This window comes from Ranitomeya variabilis, chromosome 1 (assembly GCF_051348905.1).
Source record: "Ranitomeya variabilis isolate aRanVar5 chromosome 1, aRanVar5.hap1, whole genome shotgun sequence".
Classification (NCBI taxonomy): domain Eukaryota; kingdom Metazoa; phylum Chordata; class Amphibia; order Anura; family Dendrobatidae; genus Ranitomeya; species Ranitomeya variabilis.
In genome coordinates this window covers 494,609,897-494,627,352 of record NC_135232.1, presented here as the reverse complement: position 1 = coordinate 494,627,352, position 17,456 = coordinate 494,609,897, and the positions used below count along the sequence as shown (strand labels likewise).

Sequence of the window (17,456 nt, the reverse complement as noted above, 5' to 3'; positions counted from 1 at the left end):
TGGAGCCGCAGTGTGAAGACAAGAAGAGGACGTCATCGTAAGAAGATGGGAGGCCCCGGACCGGACCGCGAGCCTATCGTACCGGGACCGCCCCTGGGTGAGTATAATCTAACCTCATTTTCTCATCTTTTAAGATACATCGGGGGCTTATCTACAGCAATCCAGAATGCTGTAGATAACTCCCTGAGGCTGGTGGGCTTAGCTCACCTTCGATTTTGGGGGTGTTGGGTTCCCTTTAATTGTACTTATCATGTTTGAAGCATTGTCAGTTACAATAGCAAGAACCGTTCTTTTTTTGCATTCATAATCTTGCAAAACCTTTTCTACTAAGGCCTGGAGAAACTGGCTAGTGTGATGAGCTTAAGGCCGAAGTCGCACTGAATGTATGAAAAATCGTTCCGAGTCTCCCTGCCGAGAGTCGCACGAGTGTAATGCGAGTACAATCCCATTTTTCACACCTAGCATCAGATTGCAATGCAATTCTAACATGAGCTTTTACACAGCAATTCTCTGTCATTTACACATCACACACACACACACACACACACACACACACACACACACACACACACACACACACACACACACACACTCTCTATATTGGATAGATGGAATACAAGCCAGCTATTCATGTGCCACGTACAGTAAAATCAGAGTGACAGGTTAGAATAGATATATACACATAGAATACATAGATATATAGATGTCAGTGATACACACAGCACTAATTCATAGTTTTGATGCCTTCAGTGTGAATGTACGATTTTCATTGTCATGAAAATACAGAAAAATCTTTAAATGAGAAGGTGTGTTCAAACTTTTGGTCTGTACTATATATATATATATATATATATATATATATATATATATATATATATATATATATATATATATATATATATATATATATATATATATATATATATATATATATATATAATCTATCTATCTCCTATCCTGTCGGGTCTTGCAGTGATTTTACAGTACACGGCAGATGAATTGCCGACTCTGAAAATCCCTGGATGTAAGCATTGTAGATGTCTTTTTAGATTGGAAGCTCTCGTAGGAGCCTTTTTATCACTGCCTGCGTGTGCACTGATTTTGAGCTCACAGCATCTGTTTTCATCTGTCATACACTGACACACAAAATATTTTTTTTCTTGCGTTTATGGTAAATTCTCAAATACAGCTGACCTGATAGGAAGCTTCTTAGGCATTTTGTAATCATATAAATTCGCCCTCAAAATAATTTTGTCCTAGAAAAACTTATGTTGTAATTCCTGAAAGAATAGGGAATTATGTATAATTTTGGATAGAAATCAAACAAACTTTGCATAAATCAATAGTTCGAATGATTACAAATAAAATGTTTGTAATATATGCTGTTAGATAGCTTTACTCTGAACTTTGAATCTCTGATGTTTCTTGGGGTACAGCTCAGTAAATGTTTCACATCATGATGCTTAAGTCTATGACTAGGGTAGGAGGGAGGGAGCAAGTTTATGCTGAATCATACCCCCAGAAAGAACCCGAAACTGCTAGTAGAACTAATTACATGAAGAGCATCAGATCAACCAACCTCTCCAAACATGAGCTCAGAGAAAAGGCAAACTAAAACATGAAGCATAATGATAGAAAAATACACTGGACTATTGATTTATGCACAGTTTATTGAAATTTTAGATATGCTTTAAGTTCCTGCCTTAATCCTGTTTTTCTGTTCAGGCTAGCAGTTCTTGAAATGACTGTAGGCTGCAGGCATTCCTTATCAGTGCCTTTTTGCTCTGATCTATAGAAGAGGAGTTTTACTACTGAGCCAGTACATAGAGTGCAGCACAGATTCATCTCCACTAAAAGCCTAGATCCTTACATCAAGAACAGAACAGACCTTTATAGGACATTTCATAACTCTGACTCCACAGGACTGGTCACTACTGAGCCAGTACATAAAGTGCAGCACAGATTCATCTCAACTAAAAGCCTAGATCCTTACATCAGGAACAGAACAGACCTTTATAGGACATTTCATAACTCTGACTCCACAGGACTGGTCACTACTGAGCCTGTACATAATGTGCAGCACAGATTCATCTCCACTAAAAGCCGAGATCCTTACATCATTAACAGAGCAGACACTTATAGGACATTTCGTAACTTTCCCAAATTCTTATTACAAAATATTCAACACATCCTATATTTAAATACTGTACCCAATTTGTTATATATTTTAGGAGTCTGTCCATTTCATACCAACACAGACTCCACAGCACTGTCTTTAAGTAGCAAGTTGGTGGCCCTTGCAGATTGGAGTTATGCATCCCTGCCCTAAGTAAAGCTAACTATTGTTAAAGTTCACGCTATGAAATATTGCAAAATCACCTATGTATTTACAGATAAGACCATAAATACACTGTGTGCAGAATTATTAGGCAAGTTGTATTTTGATCACATGATACTATTTATACATGTTGTCCTACTCCAAGCTGTTCAGGCTTGAGAGCCAACTACCAATTAAGTAAATCAGGTGATGTGCATCTCTGTAATGAGGAGGGGTGTTGTCTAATGACATCAAAACCCTATATAAGGTGTGCTTAATTATTAGGCAACTTCCTTTCCTTTGGCAAAATGGGTCAGAAGAGAGATTTGAAGGGCTCTGAAAAGTCCACAATTGTGAGATGAGATTGCAGAGGGATGCAGCAGTCTTGAAATTGCCAAACTTTTGAAGCGTGATCACTGAACAATCAAGCGTTTCATGGCAAATAGCCAACAGGGTCGCAAGAAGCGTGTTGGGCAAAAAAGGCGCAAAATAACTGCCCATAAATGGAGGAAAATCAAGCGTGAAGCTGCCAAGAAGCCATTTGCCACCAGTTTTGCCATATTTCAGAGCTGCAACATTACTGGAGTAACAAAAAGCACAAGGTGTGCGATACTCAGGGACATGGCCAAGGTAAGGAAGGCTGAAAAACGACCACCTTTGAACAAGAAACATAAGATAAAACGTCAAGACTGGGCCAAGAAATATCTTACGACTGACTTTTCAAAGGTTTTATGGACTGATGAAATGAGTGACTCTTGATGGGCCAGAGGCTGGATCAGTAAAGGGCAGAGAGCTCCACTCCGACTAGTATGGGCTGGTATCATCAGAGATGAACTTGTGGGACCATTTCGGGTTGAGGATGGCGTGAAGCTCAACTCCCAGACCTACTGCCAGTTTCTGGAAGACAACTTCTTCAAGCAGTGATACAGGAAGAAGTTGGTATCGTTCAAGAATAACATGATTTTCATGCAGGACAATGCTCCATCACATGTCTCCAACTACTCCAGAGCATGGTTGGCCAGTAAAGGTCTCAAAGAAGAAAAAATAATGACATGGCCCCCTTGTTCACCTGATCTGAACCCCATAGAGAACCTGTGGTCCCTCATAAAATGTGATATCTACAGGGAGGGAAAACAGTCCACCTCTCGGAACAGTGTCTGGGAGGCTGTGGTGGCTGCTGCACGCAATGTTGATCGTAAAGAGATCAAGCAGCTGACAGAATCTATGGATGGAGGCTATTGTGTCATCATAAAGAAAGGTCGCTATATTGGTCACTAATTTTTTGGGGTTTTGTTTTTGAATGCCGTAAATGTTTATTCAAAATTTTGTGCAGTTATATTGGTTTACCTGGTGAAAATAAACAAGTGAGATGGGAATATATATTTAAAGCGCTGCGGAATATGTTGGCGCTATATAAATAAAAATTATTATTATTTATTATTATTATTTAATATATTTTGTTTTTATTAAGTTGCCTAATAATTCTGCACAGTAATAGTTACCTGCACAAACCGATATTCTCCGAAGATAGCCAAATCTAAAAAAAACCCACTCCAACTTCCAAAAATATTAAGCTTTGATATTTGAGTCTTTTGGGTTGAATGAGAACATAGTTGTTGATCAATAATAAAAATAATCCTCTAAAATACAACTTGCCTAATAATTCTTCACACAGTGTAAAGTTGCTTATAAAATGTCCACCACGTTTTGGATCGTCAACCTCAGAAAGGCTCTGTGTAGAGTTGAAATGTTGCACACTTGGTGGTGAATAAAATACCACAATTCAAGGTATATTTTTGTATATTTATGCATATAAATGAGAGCGTTTTATTTTTTTTCTTCCCAGTTTGCAATTTTATGTCCCATGAAAAGTGCCTGAAGCATGTGAAGATCGTTTGCAGTTGTCTGACTCCAGGTCTAGTAAGAGTAAGTAATAATAACTCCTCTGTCGTTAAAAAAAATAACTATATATACTATATATGTATATGTATGTGTGTGTGTGTGTGTATATATATATGTGTGTGTGTGTATATATATATATATATATATATATATATATATATATATATATATATATATATATATATATATATTATCTTTCTCTTTAACAGATTTTTCCAGAAAACACTGTGAAACCTCCAACAGTTGTTCTGAAAACACAGGAGTAAGGCCATGTGCACACGTTCAGTATTTTTCGCGCTAACACATGCCTCCCATTATTTTCAGGGTATTCCGCATTTTTTGTGCAAATGTTGCATTTTTTTCTGGGAAAAAATCGCATCGCGGAAAAAAAAGCAACATCTTCATTAAAAATGCGGAATTGCGGGGATTCCGCACACCTAGGAGTGCATTGATCTGCTTACTTCCCGCACGGGGCTGTGCACACCATGCGGGAAGTAAGCAGATCATGTGCGGTTGGTACCCAGGGTGGAGGAGAGGAGACTCTCCTCCACGGACTGGGCACCATATAATTGGTAAAAAAAAAGAATTAAAATAAAAAATAGTCATATACTCACCTTTGATGGCCTCCGGAGTCTTCCCGCCTCTCCGATGCATGCTGCCGCTTCGGTTCCTATAGCTGGTGTGCGGTGAAGGACCTGCGATGACGTCGCGGTCTTGTGATTGGTCGCGAGACCGGTCATGTGACCGCGACGTCATGGAAGGTCCTGCACACGCGCACCATCTATAGGAACGGACGCCACTGAGGAGATCCGCTGTCTGCAGGTGAGTATAACCATTTTTTTAATTTTTTTTAAATTATTTTTAAACATTCTATCTTTTACTATTGATGCTGCATAGGCAGCATCTATAGTAAAAAGTTGGTCACACTTGTCAAACACTATGTTTGACAAGTGTGACCAACCTGTCAGTTTTCCAAGCAATGCTACAGATCGCTTGGAAAACTTTAGCATTCTGCAAGCTAATTTCGCTTGCAAAATGCTAAAAAAACGCGAAAAAAACGCAAAAAAAAAATGCGGATTTCTTGCAGAAAATTTCCGGTTTTCTTCAGGAAATTTCTGCAAGAAATCCTGACGTGTGCACATACCCTAACACTCTAAGGTCTCCTAGGACAGTGTCCATCCCCTTTCAATCTATTTAAAGAGGTTGTCCACTACTTTATCATTGATGACCTGTCCTGCACATTCGCCTCTTATTGAAATCAATAGGAGACGAATGTGCAGTACCCTGTCGTGGCCACTATGAAAAGATGAAGCATTTATTATAATGTTATTTTTTTCCTCTTTCTTACTCACCCACATCTTTTGCACAGATGCTCCTACAAAGTGCTACCTAACTTTTCCCTCTTTCTTATTCATATCTATGAGCGGTCTTATTGCTAGGTTGATAATGAAACCTGTTTTGGCTCCTAGAGCCATTGTCAAATGAATGATATCAATGGCAGGTTGTATTAAGTGACTGCTCGCTATTTTTCCAGAAACCTTGAAATGACTTTAAAGCATGCTGTGTTTAGATAGGCTTGTTTTCATTAACAACGCCATCGGGGATAGTATGTGAATTATATCCGACTCTAATCACTGCTCGCCTGCAATGCTGTCGTCTTGTTCCGTAGCCCCATGCAGGTGTCATTAGTTTGACTGGTTTGCTTTTCAAAGTCGCCATGTGCTGCTTGAACATCAGTAGCTACGAGCAATTGCAATGCAAGGCTAATATGATCCTAAACTATTGTGGCGTATCAGGCAACGTCCCAAGTGCACCAGAAAGAGACTCTGCAGGCTATAGGGAAGACTATGCATTTTTCATGGGCTGTAGACAACACTGGGACCTGGACTGTGGCCTTTTGTTTCGACTAATTCATGTGGAAATGAAACATTTCCAGGAGAAGCTCACCAAAGAACAATGGCTTCCCTCCAGCTACCATGATGATAAATCTGCTCTTTAACAAGTGCCTGGAGACCATGTTGAGACCTCTGTGATGGTCACTTTAATAATGCATATCGGGTGATTCTGTAATTTAGGAGAGTCCTGGGGTTTCTGTTCAAAGTTATTTTGGGCAGAAGTATTTGAACTCCTTTTGCTTCTAACAGGACTGAAATCCAGGATGTTATTACCTGGGTAAAGAATATCTCCTTTCTTGTTCCATCATATACTGTTTTTGGTGGCCATGTAAAATTTACATGTTTTCTTATGTGGTTTGTACTCTGTGCCTGCAGACTTGTGAATCCTCACAATTGTGTGCTGTGAGGATTCGCCGATGCAGGCGCATGACCACTATTATGCAATTTGTACACAAGCAGTCACATGCCTACTAGATGTCCACAGCCTTGCCCAGTGCAAGTGTATTAAGTGAGGCCAGACATGTCTAGTCGGCATGTGGCTGGAAGTATGCAAATTACATACTTACAGTCACATGGCTGCCAGCTCTCTGCACCAAAAAATCCTCACAGTGCGCAGTGCGTGAGATGCGATGATGCACAAGTCTGCAGTCACATAGAGACACTGCAGACTTGTAGCCAAAGACTTGACAACTCTTTAATGATGTTTAATGAATTTAATTGATGAATTTGACAACCAGCTATATTGTCTTTTCCTCTAAGTAATAGAAAACACACAAGGCAGATTTCAGCTATATATTGCTGATTGCTGCTGTTAATCTGAAGAGAGGTGAAAGGTGCACCTTACCCTTTTCTTCATTTTGTATTCTTAAGGTATTTATTATGCATATATGCATAGGGTTGTCGCCCTCTAGTCTGTATTACTGTCATGTAATATACAGTTGTCCTTTATTTTTAGGATCCCCACTGGGCTTTTTTTCTTGCTTATGGCATTATTTAAGCTATTTTCATTACCAGTGTGTTAATTTTCAACATCTTTTGGGACCTGTGCAATTGTATTGATATCATATCCTAATGCCATTTTTACTATTGCTAGTACAACATTACTATTCTAACTGGATTTCTACAAAAACAGGTGCATCAGGGAGACACTTGGATCCCTTGTAGACTGCCATGTTTTCTGTACTTATCCCTGATGCCTTTCTTTTTAGTTTGTCCTCTCTTCTATTATGTATTATCTATATTTAGTTTTTGTATGCTTTTTTTGATCATTTTTAAGTTCATTTAATCCGGGGACTTAATGTTTTGAAGATTAATAAAACGTTAGCTCAGTATGCGAAAATTAAGCCCTCACCAAACCTAATGTCAAAACGGTATCGGAGATGTCACTGCATCATTACCACATGGCGGGCACCAACGGTACAGTAAGATCTGTTCCCCAGTGCCTGGTTCTGATCATCATTCTCCTCTACTCTGCCGGCGATCAGCACGAGCATGGGACAATGATGAGAGTTCTATTCAAGTGGGAACAATGACAGCAGGCGGCGGTTTTTGGGACTATTACTCCCATTAGCCTACGCCTGCTGCTGCTAATAACAGTTATAGCAGAAATGGCTGTCTGGAGTATTCCTCACCCACCGCCTGTGCTATAAATAAACAAAAAAAGGCATGGTTTCCTCTGTATTTTTTTTAACCAGCCAGGCAAAACTGACAGCTGGGGGCTGCAACCCTCAGCTGTCAGCTTCAGCAAGGCTGGTTATCAAGAGTAGAGGGGTCCCCACGCTATCTTTTTTAATTATTTAAATAAATAATTATACAAACCGGCGTGGGTTCCCCTCCATGTTTGACAACTAGCCAAGCTAAAGCAGACCGCTAGGGGCTGGTATTCTAAGGCTTGTAAGGGGCCATGGATATTGACCCCCCGAAGCCTAAAAATAGCGGCCCGCAGCCGCACAGAATAGGCACATGTATTAGATGCGCCAATTCTGGCGCTTTGCCTGGCTCTTCCCATTTGCCCTGTAGCGGTGGCAAGTGGGGTTCATATTTGTGGGGTTGATGTCACCTTTGTGTTGTCTGGTGACATCAACCCCACAGATTATTAATGGAGATTCATCTATAAGACACCTATCCGTTACTAATCCTATACTTATATGGTAAATAAAGACACAGCCAGAATAAAGTCCTTTATTATAAATGTAAGAAAACACACTTTTCCATTTTTATTTAAAAATAACAAACATGGTTATACTCACCTAACACGTAATTCCACTGAATCCCTCGTCTCATCTAATAAAACAACAATATCCCTCACCTGTCCATCGTTCTGTCCCACGCCTTAATCCATTTCTGGGGATTAATAGTTTTCAAGTTGACGGTGCCAAGATGCAACCGTCCAGGCTGAGAACCACTGATGAATGAGCTGCTGCGAGCACAGCCTCAGTGACTAGCGGTAACGTCATTGAGGTTACCGCAGGTCACTGAGACTGCGTTCCCAGCCGGGCTGTACTGCGGTGACTTCAGCACCATGGGAAGTCACTGAGGTTGAACTGTGGTGAACTCAGTGTTCTTATTCCCACTATGCCGTGTGGTAATAATGCAGAACACAGTTGGCACACGTGTGCCACACTTATTACACACACGGACACTGACATCTCTGGTACCGGAAATATCAGGACGTGTGAAACCGGCCTTAGGATGTAAATTGGATGCTAGGTGTAAAAAAATTGGATTGTACACTTGCAATACATTTGTCTGACTTTGCAGGAACAAAATTAAGCCGATTCTAAAATCGCTAGTATGACTCCAGCCTTAGGCTGGGTTCACACTGCGTTAGTGTGACCCGTTTAACGGACTACGTTACACCGCGGCATAACGCGGTGTAACGTAGTCCATTAACGCCGCCATTGAATGCAATGGCAGACGCATCGCTAGCGCACGCCCACAATGGGCGGGCGCTAGCGATGTGCCGTCATTGAGTGACGGACCCGAGACGCAGGCTGCAGAGCTCTATCTGCGCTAGCGGGATGCAAATGCCGGCACTTGCGCTAGCAGCAGCCCGTTGGCGTATGTGCTGAACTGGCTGCTGCTAACGCAGTGTGAACTTAGCCTTAGGGTATGTGCGCACATTGAGTATTTGCTTGCAGAAATTTGTACAAGGTTTCTGCATCTCTTGGCAGCAAAAATGCATTTTTTGCCGCAGTTTTGTATGCTTTTTTGTTCAGCAATGAAAGCTTTTTTTTAGCTAAATAAAGATATTTAAAAAAAAGTTTTGTGATGTAATTTCTTGGTTCAACACCACCTTTTTCATTCTGATGTAGTAGCATCAGGGTAATGGGATTAGAGCTTGGAGTCAGCAGCTGTCATTGACACCAAGGCCTGGGTTTAGGAATGAAAAGGTGTCAGCCAGATACCCTCATTACTAAACTGGTAAGTAAATGCGCGCGCACACACACAAATGAACCTACATAGACTGTAACCAAACATCAACTGGTATTTTTTTTTTTTTTGCACAAATGAAAAATTGCGTGGGCTCCCACGTAATTTTCATAAGTAGAGGGAAAGCTGAGGGCTGATGTTAATATTCTGCTTAGGAGCCAATAGCCATAAAGGTTCCAAGGCTATTAATATCAGCTCACAGCTGTTTGCTTAGCCTTTACTGGCTAATTTACAGGTGGACCGCAGAAAAATTCTAACCAGCAAAGGCTAGGCAGGCAGCTGTAGGCTGATATTAATAGCTTAGGAAGGGGCCATGTTTATTGGCCCCTCCCGGACTGAAAGCATCAGCTTTCAGCCGCCCCAGAAAAGGTGCATCCATAAGATGTGGCAAATCTGGTGCTTAGCCTCGCTCTTCCCACTTGCCCTCTAGCTGTGGCAAGTGGGGTGTTAGTTGGGGGGTGGTTTGTCACCTTTGTATTGTCAGCTGACATCAAGCCCACAGGTTAGTAATCTATAAGACGCCCCTATTACTAACCCCACAGTGATATTATTAAAAAAAAACCCACACATGCTCACCCAGAATAAAGTCCTTTATTTGTAATAATGACACAGACTCCTTTATTGAATCTAAATTAAATCATACTCACCGAACGCCTAATCCACTGAATCTCCTGCATCAAAAATAAAAAACCACAATATTCCTCACCTCTCTGCCTAGTAGATAATAATCCATAATGTCCCACGATGATCTTGATGACTTTGACAGTAGTCACTTATGTGACTGCTCTCAAAGACAGCCCGGCTATACACTGACACAGGAGGTAATCACTTCAGTGTATAGCGCTAAGCTGCCGTGAGAGACGTCACACGAGTTCCATCAGCTGATGAAATCGTCATGATGTGACCTCTCTCACAGCAGCTCAGCACTTTACACTGTGAGAGCGATGACGCTTCTATCAGTGTGTTGCCGGCAGCCAGGTAGAGCAGTCACATCTCCCGATGTGACAGTTCTACAAGTTAGATCCCCGTGGGACACTCGGGATTTCGTGGACTACAGCAGAGAGGTGAGTAATATGGTTGTCTATAAAAAAAATTTTTTTTTATAGGAGACATGGGCATTGGGGATTGGGCGTTAAGGTGAGTACCGTATTTTTTGGATTATGAGACGCTCCGGATTATTACACGCACCCAAATTTTGAGAAGAAAAATAAGAATAGTTTTTTAGTAAAATGGTGGTGCTTTTTATAATCCATGCGTCATATTGCTTACTGGGGGTGGTGGCTGCAGTGAAGCGGGGTCGCTGCTGGAGGAGGCAGGAGTGAGGTGATGCTGCAGGCCGCAGGCTGGGATGAGGGGGTTCTCCGATGTGTAACACACCACTGCAGGGTCTTCGATGTCGCTGCGGGGGTCTCCGGTGCTGTGCGGGGGTCTCCGGTGCTGCGGGGGCTCTGCCGACATTTTGTGAAAGGCCAGAGCCCCCTCCCCTGCAGTTCCATGGTTTCCTGTGTGGTGGACTCTGGGGAAAATGGTGGCCGGGGGCTGCGCATGCGCAGATGGAGATTTTGGCGCCAAGATGTCAGGAGATGACGTGCTTGACAATATTTGGAATGTGGAAGAAAAAAAAATAAACATTTACTTTACTTTCACAAAAATTTTCCTTTAGACCTTTTTTTTTGTTTTTATTTTTTTTACTCTCGCAACAACAGGAGAAAATGGACCATACATTTTATTGTGCAATTCCTCCTGAGCATGCCGATACACCATTTGTGGGGGAAATCTACTGTTTGGGCACACTGCAGGGCTCGGAAGGGAAGGAGTGCCATTTGACTTTTTGAATGTAAAATATGCTGGAGTAATTATTTGACGCCATGTCGCGTTTGAAGAGCCTCTGATGTGCCTACACAGTGAACCCCCCCCTCAAGTGGACCCATTTTGGAAATTGTAACCCTTTGGGAATATTTCTACAGTTGTAGTGACAATTTTGACTCCATGGGTGTTTTCCAGAACCAGGCAGCAGTGGATGTTAAAGAGTGAAAATTCCAAACTGCCTTTGTAGTGACCAGTACATTATGCCCAGCTCATGCTTCTGGAGACCCGCACCTGTAAATTAGGCAGGCTCTCATCACTACAGAAATGCCAAACGTGGGCGCTAAATGTGGTTGGGCACACTAGGGCTCAGAAGGGAGGGGGCATTTGGATTTGGGAGCGCAGAATTTGCTGAATTTATTTTGGGGAGCGTGAAGCTATTTAGCTTTTCCAGAGCCTTTGTGCTACCAGTAACGTGGAAGCCCCCTATATTTCCTTTGCTTGCTTTTTTTGTGGATTTAGTTGAAACTTTTATTGGGAACACTTTACATAACGTTAGGGATCACATTTATCTACGCTGAGCACTTACTTTGGGGTTTCCGTCTAAATCTCTAAGTGACGTGACAGATGAAACCCGTGAGTGATCCATTCACTATGATGAGTCAGCAGAGTTACTTTGGACTCCGTTTGGCCTCTGTTCAGCGGTGTCCTATTCAGAAGTGCACATAACTGTGGCCGACGGCACTTTTATGCAATCCTAAAAAGACGGACTCCTCCGGATCACAGGTCAGACGGCGTCCAAAGTGCCTCCATCTGCCTCATTATAGGGAATCTTCCTCTGGGCGGTCTGTCTGAATCACGTATTTCAGAGATTTACACGGTAACCCTGGCGTAAGCACTCAGCGTTTAGCGCAGGATAAATACGCGCCGAGCCTTACCCTGATCTTTTGGAGGCAGAATGAAAAAATCAACAGTATGTGAAGAATTGGTTTTATTTCCTTTTAATGCTGTTCCATGGTGTAAGTGACTAGATGACTTTATTCTTCGGGTCTGGGCGATTACAGCGATACCAGGTTTTTATGTTTGGCTACTGTACCACACTAAAAGACGCTTTTTATTGCGAAAACTAGTTTTTGCGTCGCCATATTTTGAGAGCTATAATTTTTTCATATTTCATCCGACAGAGTCATATTATGGCTTGTTTTTTCGCGCGACAAGTTGATGTTTGTATTGGTACCATTTTCGGGCACATGACATTTTTTCATCGCTTTCTATTCTGATTTGTGGGAGACAGAATGAACGAAAACCAGCAATTCTGGGATTAGGTTTTTTTTTAATACCGTTTCGCTTGTGGTAAAATGGGTAAAGTAGCTTTATTCTTCGGGTCAGTACGATTACAGCGATACCACAGTTATATTTTTTTTATGTGTTGGCGCTTTTACACAATAAAAACTATTTTATAGAAAAATAATTACTTTTGCATTGTTTTATTTTGAGAGGTATAACTTTATTTTTCTGCTGATGGAGCTGTATAGCGGCTTGTTTTTTTGCAGGACGAGATGACATTTTCAGTGGTACCATTTTTATTTACATCCGTCTTTTTTTTTTTTTTGTTGCTTTTTATTGCAATGTTTTTTTGGTGGTATGATGATAAAGCATTGTTTTTTTTTACCTGGATTTCTTTTTTTTTTTTTTTTTTTACGGTGTTCAGTGAAGGGGTTTAACTAGTGGGACAGTTTTTTATAGTGGGTCGTTATGGACTCGGCGATATTAAATATGTGTACTTTTATTGTTTTTTTCTTTTAATTTAAATAAATGTATTTATTGGAAAAATATTTTTTTATTTACTTAGGAATAAAAAAAAATATTTTGAAATATATATATATATATATATATATATATATATATATATATATATATATATATATATATATATATATATATATATATATATATATATATATATACATACACACATACACAGTACAGACCAAGCTTGGACACACCTTCTCATTTAAAGATTTTTCTGTATTTTCATGACTATGAAAATTGTACATTCACATTGAAGGCATCAAAACTATGAGTTAACACATGTGGAATTATATACTTAACAAAAAAGTGTGAAACAGCTGAAATTATGTCTTATATTCTAGGTTCTTCAAAGTAGCCACCTTTTGCTGTGCTGACTACTTTGCACACTCTTGGCATTCTCTTGATGAGCTTCAAGAGGTAGTCACCGGGAATGGTCTTCCAACAATCTTGAAGGAGTTCCCAGAGATGCTTAGCACTTGTTGGACCTTTTGCCTTCACTCTGCGGTCCAGCTCACCCCAAACCATCTCGATTGGGTTCAGGTCTGGTGACTGTGGAGGCCAGGTCATCTGGCGTAGCACCCTATCACTCTCCTTCTTGGTCAAATAGCCCTCGCACAGCCTAAATAATGGTCCAAATAAACGCAAACCAGATGGAATAGCATGCTGCTGCAAGATGCTGTGGTAGCCATGCTGGTTCAGTATGCCTTCAATTTTGAATAAATCCCCAACAGTGTCACCAGCAAAGCACCCCCACACCATCACACCTCCTACTGCATGCTTCACAGTGGGAACCAGGCATGTAGAGTCCATTCGTTCACCTTTTCTGCGTCGCACAAAGACACGGTGGTTGGAACCAAAGATCTCAAATTTTGACTCATCAGACCAAAGCACAGATTTCCACTGGTCTAATATCCATTCCTTGTGTTCTTTAGCCCAAACAAGTCTCTTCTGCTTGTTGCCTGTCCTTAGCAGTGGTTTCCTAGCAGCTATTTTACCATGAAGGCCTGCTGCACAAAGTCTCTTCTTAAAGGGAACCTGTCACCCCCTAAATTGATGGTGAGGTAAGCTCACCATCATCAGGGGCTTATCTACAGCATTCTGTAATGCTGTAGATAAGCCCCCGATGTTACCTGAAAGAGGAGAAAAAGAGGTTAGATTATACTCACCCAGGGGTGGTCCCACTGCGGTCCGGTCAAATGGGTGTCTCAGGTCCGCTCCGGCGCCTCCTATCTTCATTGCATGACGTCCTCTTCTGGTCTTCACGCCGCGGCTCCGGCGCAGGCGTACTTTGTCTGCCCTGTTGAGGGCAGACAAAGTACTGCAGTGCGCAGGCGCCGGGCCTTTCTGACCTTTCCAGCGCCTACGCACTGCAGTACTTTGCTCTGCCCTCAACAGGGCAGACAAACTACGCCTGCGCCGGAGCCGCAGCGTGAAGACCAGAAGAGGACGTCATGGAATGAAGATGGGAGGCGCTGTACCGGACCTGAGACGCCCATCGGAGCGGGACCGCCCCTGGGTGAGTATAATCTAACGTCTTTTCCCCCTCTTTCAGGTAACATCGGAGGCTTATCTACAGCATTACAGAATGCTGTAGATAAGCCCCTGATGACGGTGAGCTTACCTCACCATCGATTTTGGGGGTGACAGGTTCCCTTTAACAATTGTTGTAGAGATGTGTCTGCTGCTAGAACTCTGTGTGGCATTGACCTCGTCTCTAATCTGAGCTGCTGTTAACCTGCGATTTCTGAGGCTGGTGACTCTGATAAACTTATCCTCAGAAGCAAAGGTGACTCTTGGTCTTCCTTTCCTGGGGCAGTCCTCATGTGAGCCAGTTTCTTTGTAGCCCTTGATAGTTTTTGCCACTGCACTTGGGGACACTTTCAAAGTTTTCCCAATTTTTCGGACTGACTGACCTTCATTTCTTAAAGTAATGATGGCCACTCGTTTTTCTTTACTTATCTGCTTTTTTCTTGCCATAATACAAATTCTAACAGTCTATTCAGTAGGACTATCAGCTGTGTATCCACCAGACTTCTGCTCAACCCAACTGATGGTCCCAACCCCATTTATAAGGCGAGAAATCCCACTTATTAAACCTGACAGGGCACACCTGTGAAGTGAAAACCATTCCCGGTGACTACCTCTTGAAGCTCATCAAGAGAATGCCAAGAGTGTGCAAAGCAGTCATCAAAGCAAAAGGTGGCTACTTTGAAGAACCAAGAATATAAGACATAATTTCAGTTGTTTCACACTTTTTTGTTAAGTATATAATTCCACATGTGTTAATTCATAGTTTTGATGCCTTCAGTGTGAATGTACAATTTTCATAGTCATGAAAATACAGAAAAATCTTTAAATGAGAAGGTGTGTCCAAACTTTTGGTCTTGGAATCTGACAAGGAAGGAGGCATGCCCGGCCCCTGCTCTCAGCAGGCACTTGCAAATCACCTTACCTCCAAGACCTGGAACAACCCCACAGCCATCTTGGTGCCAGGGGTCTCCATAGAGACCATCAGGACATCACGATGATCGCGATGTTCTGATGGAAGCGCGCAGGGAGCCCCCTCCCTGCTCGATGCTTCTCTATGCCGCTATCACTACTGACAGTTGCATTAGAGGGTTTAAATGCCCACAATTGGTGCTAGCATTGCAGCGGGGTGTCAGCTATCACATACAGCTGACACCCGCACGCAATCGCCGCGGCGCTTAGTGTGAGGCCACGCGATCGTGCCACCGTAGATATACTGCTCTTTGCGGGAACGCACCTCCCGCAGAGCAGCATATGTACGGCGCATGTCGGTAAGGGATTGAGGTCGTTGTTCGTCATTTCTGTTTTTTTTTTTTTCTTTTTGCTTGAAAGATTACATAAACTGAAAAAAGGGGCAAAGAAAAGATATAGTCATATTTGCACATTGTACGCAGCCAACCACTGGCTGTAGCTGCACCCTTCCCTCACCCTCTGAGCTGGCTTGCTTTTTACATTTAGGTTAATTAAAGCAAACCTGTCATGATGAGAAGAGTGCGGTCTAATCAGATAGCAAATTGATATTTAGTGTAGTGGGAAAAGATTCAGTATAGCCTGAGTTTTATTTATGCCATTATTTTAATCTAGATTAAAAGGAACTAAAGCCCATGAGGCTGATAAATTAGTAATTTAGTGTCGTAACTGTGTACAGCTCAATAAATGTGGTAGTGCACATTGTTATTGTGGTTCTGAAGAGCTAGCTGTAGCAGTAGTATTTATGGAAAAACCGAAAACTGACAATCTGACATCATCAACCACTTCCCTCCTTATTGTTGTATAATGCAGCATGAAGCCAAATTACACACAACTGTTTCAGATTAAACGCATCCATGTTACACATGACCGTGCCGACCATAAGCATGCCAGTATCTGACGGGATCGGAAATACTTTTACTTCACCAGTCTGTTACATGGAACAGTCTCCTGTATAATACCCGCATTGCTGGTAAAATTGCTAACAATTAGAAGGCTTCAATAATGTGATACATTTACTGAATAATACTTCAGTTTTCTCCTACTGTTCTCGGGGACCTAACAGCTGACATGTGCTGCCTGATCCACAGGCAGCATGTATCAGACACTTGCATGATTTCTGCTGTGTATATACCGTATAAATTGAAGCACTGAGCTGCGCTTCAGAGAAAAACTTAGTGGTGCAAAAGCTTTGAAAAGTGTCAACATTTTTGCGCAATGAAGAGTTTTGCAGAATGTTGTGAGTTTTGTAGTTTTCAACACCAGTTTGAATCCACTACTCCAGTATGGGTGAAGCTGGGGAGGAGCCCCGACAGAACATGCCGTGGTTACAGCCACCCATTAAATTCATCAGAAGGGCCAACATTTTGTACGCCAGAAATGCTACTCCAGTCACTGACTTGAAGTAGCATGTTTAGGCACCCAGAAGAGGCCACCCCCCCACCTCCCCCACCCCCCAAATTCATGAATTTGGCGCCTTCTATTTCAGCAGGACTGAGGTAGCTCAAGTGTGTGATACGCCAGTCTTGATGACTCTGAAGCGTCAGACAAGTAACCGACCACCGAAAACTATGGAAAACCATGAAAGTCCAGACAAGAATATACAGAAAAATATATGCCTTTATTAGATAATAGTAGCAACAGTTATACTGTATTAAAACATGTGCACTTATCGGGACAAGATAGTCAAAATTAATATATAGAAAAAGTATATATAATTGCGAATATAGTATCAATATTGCAATTGGTGGACCCAAGGAAAAACGTGTAGGGGACGATACACTAGACCATAATTG

The 17,456-nt window shown here is 41.8% G+C and overlaps 1 protein-coding gene across 1 annotated transcript in view; it reads left to right on the top strand.

The window, feature by feature from the left end:
• Positions 1 to 17,456, top strand: part of DGKQ (diacylglycerol kinase theta) — a 169,944-nt gene that overhangs the window by 36,656 nt on the left and 115,832 nt on the right. Inside the window, exon 2 of the mRNA XM_077251980.1 lies at positions 4,164 to 4,243. Coding sequence (XP_077108095.1) covers positions 4,164 to 4,243 — 80 coding nt within the window. The remainder of the gene's footprint in view (positions 1 to 4,163; positions 4,244 to 17,456) is intronic.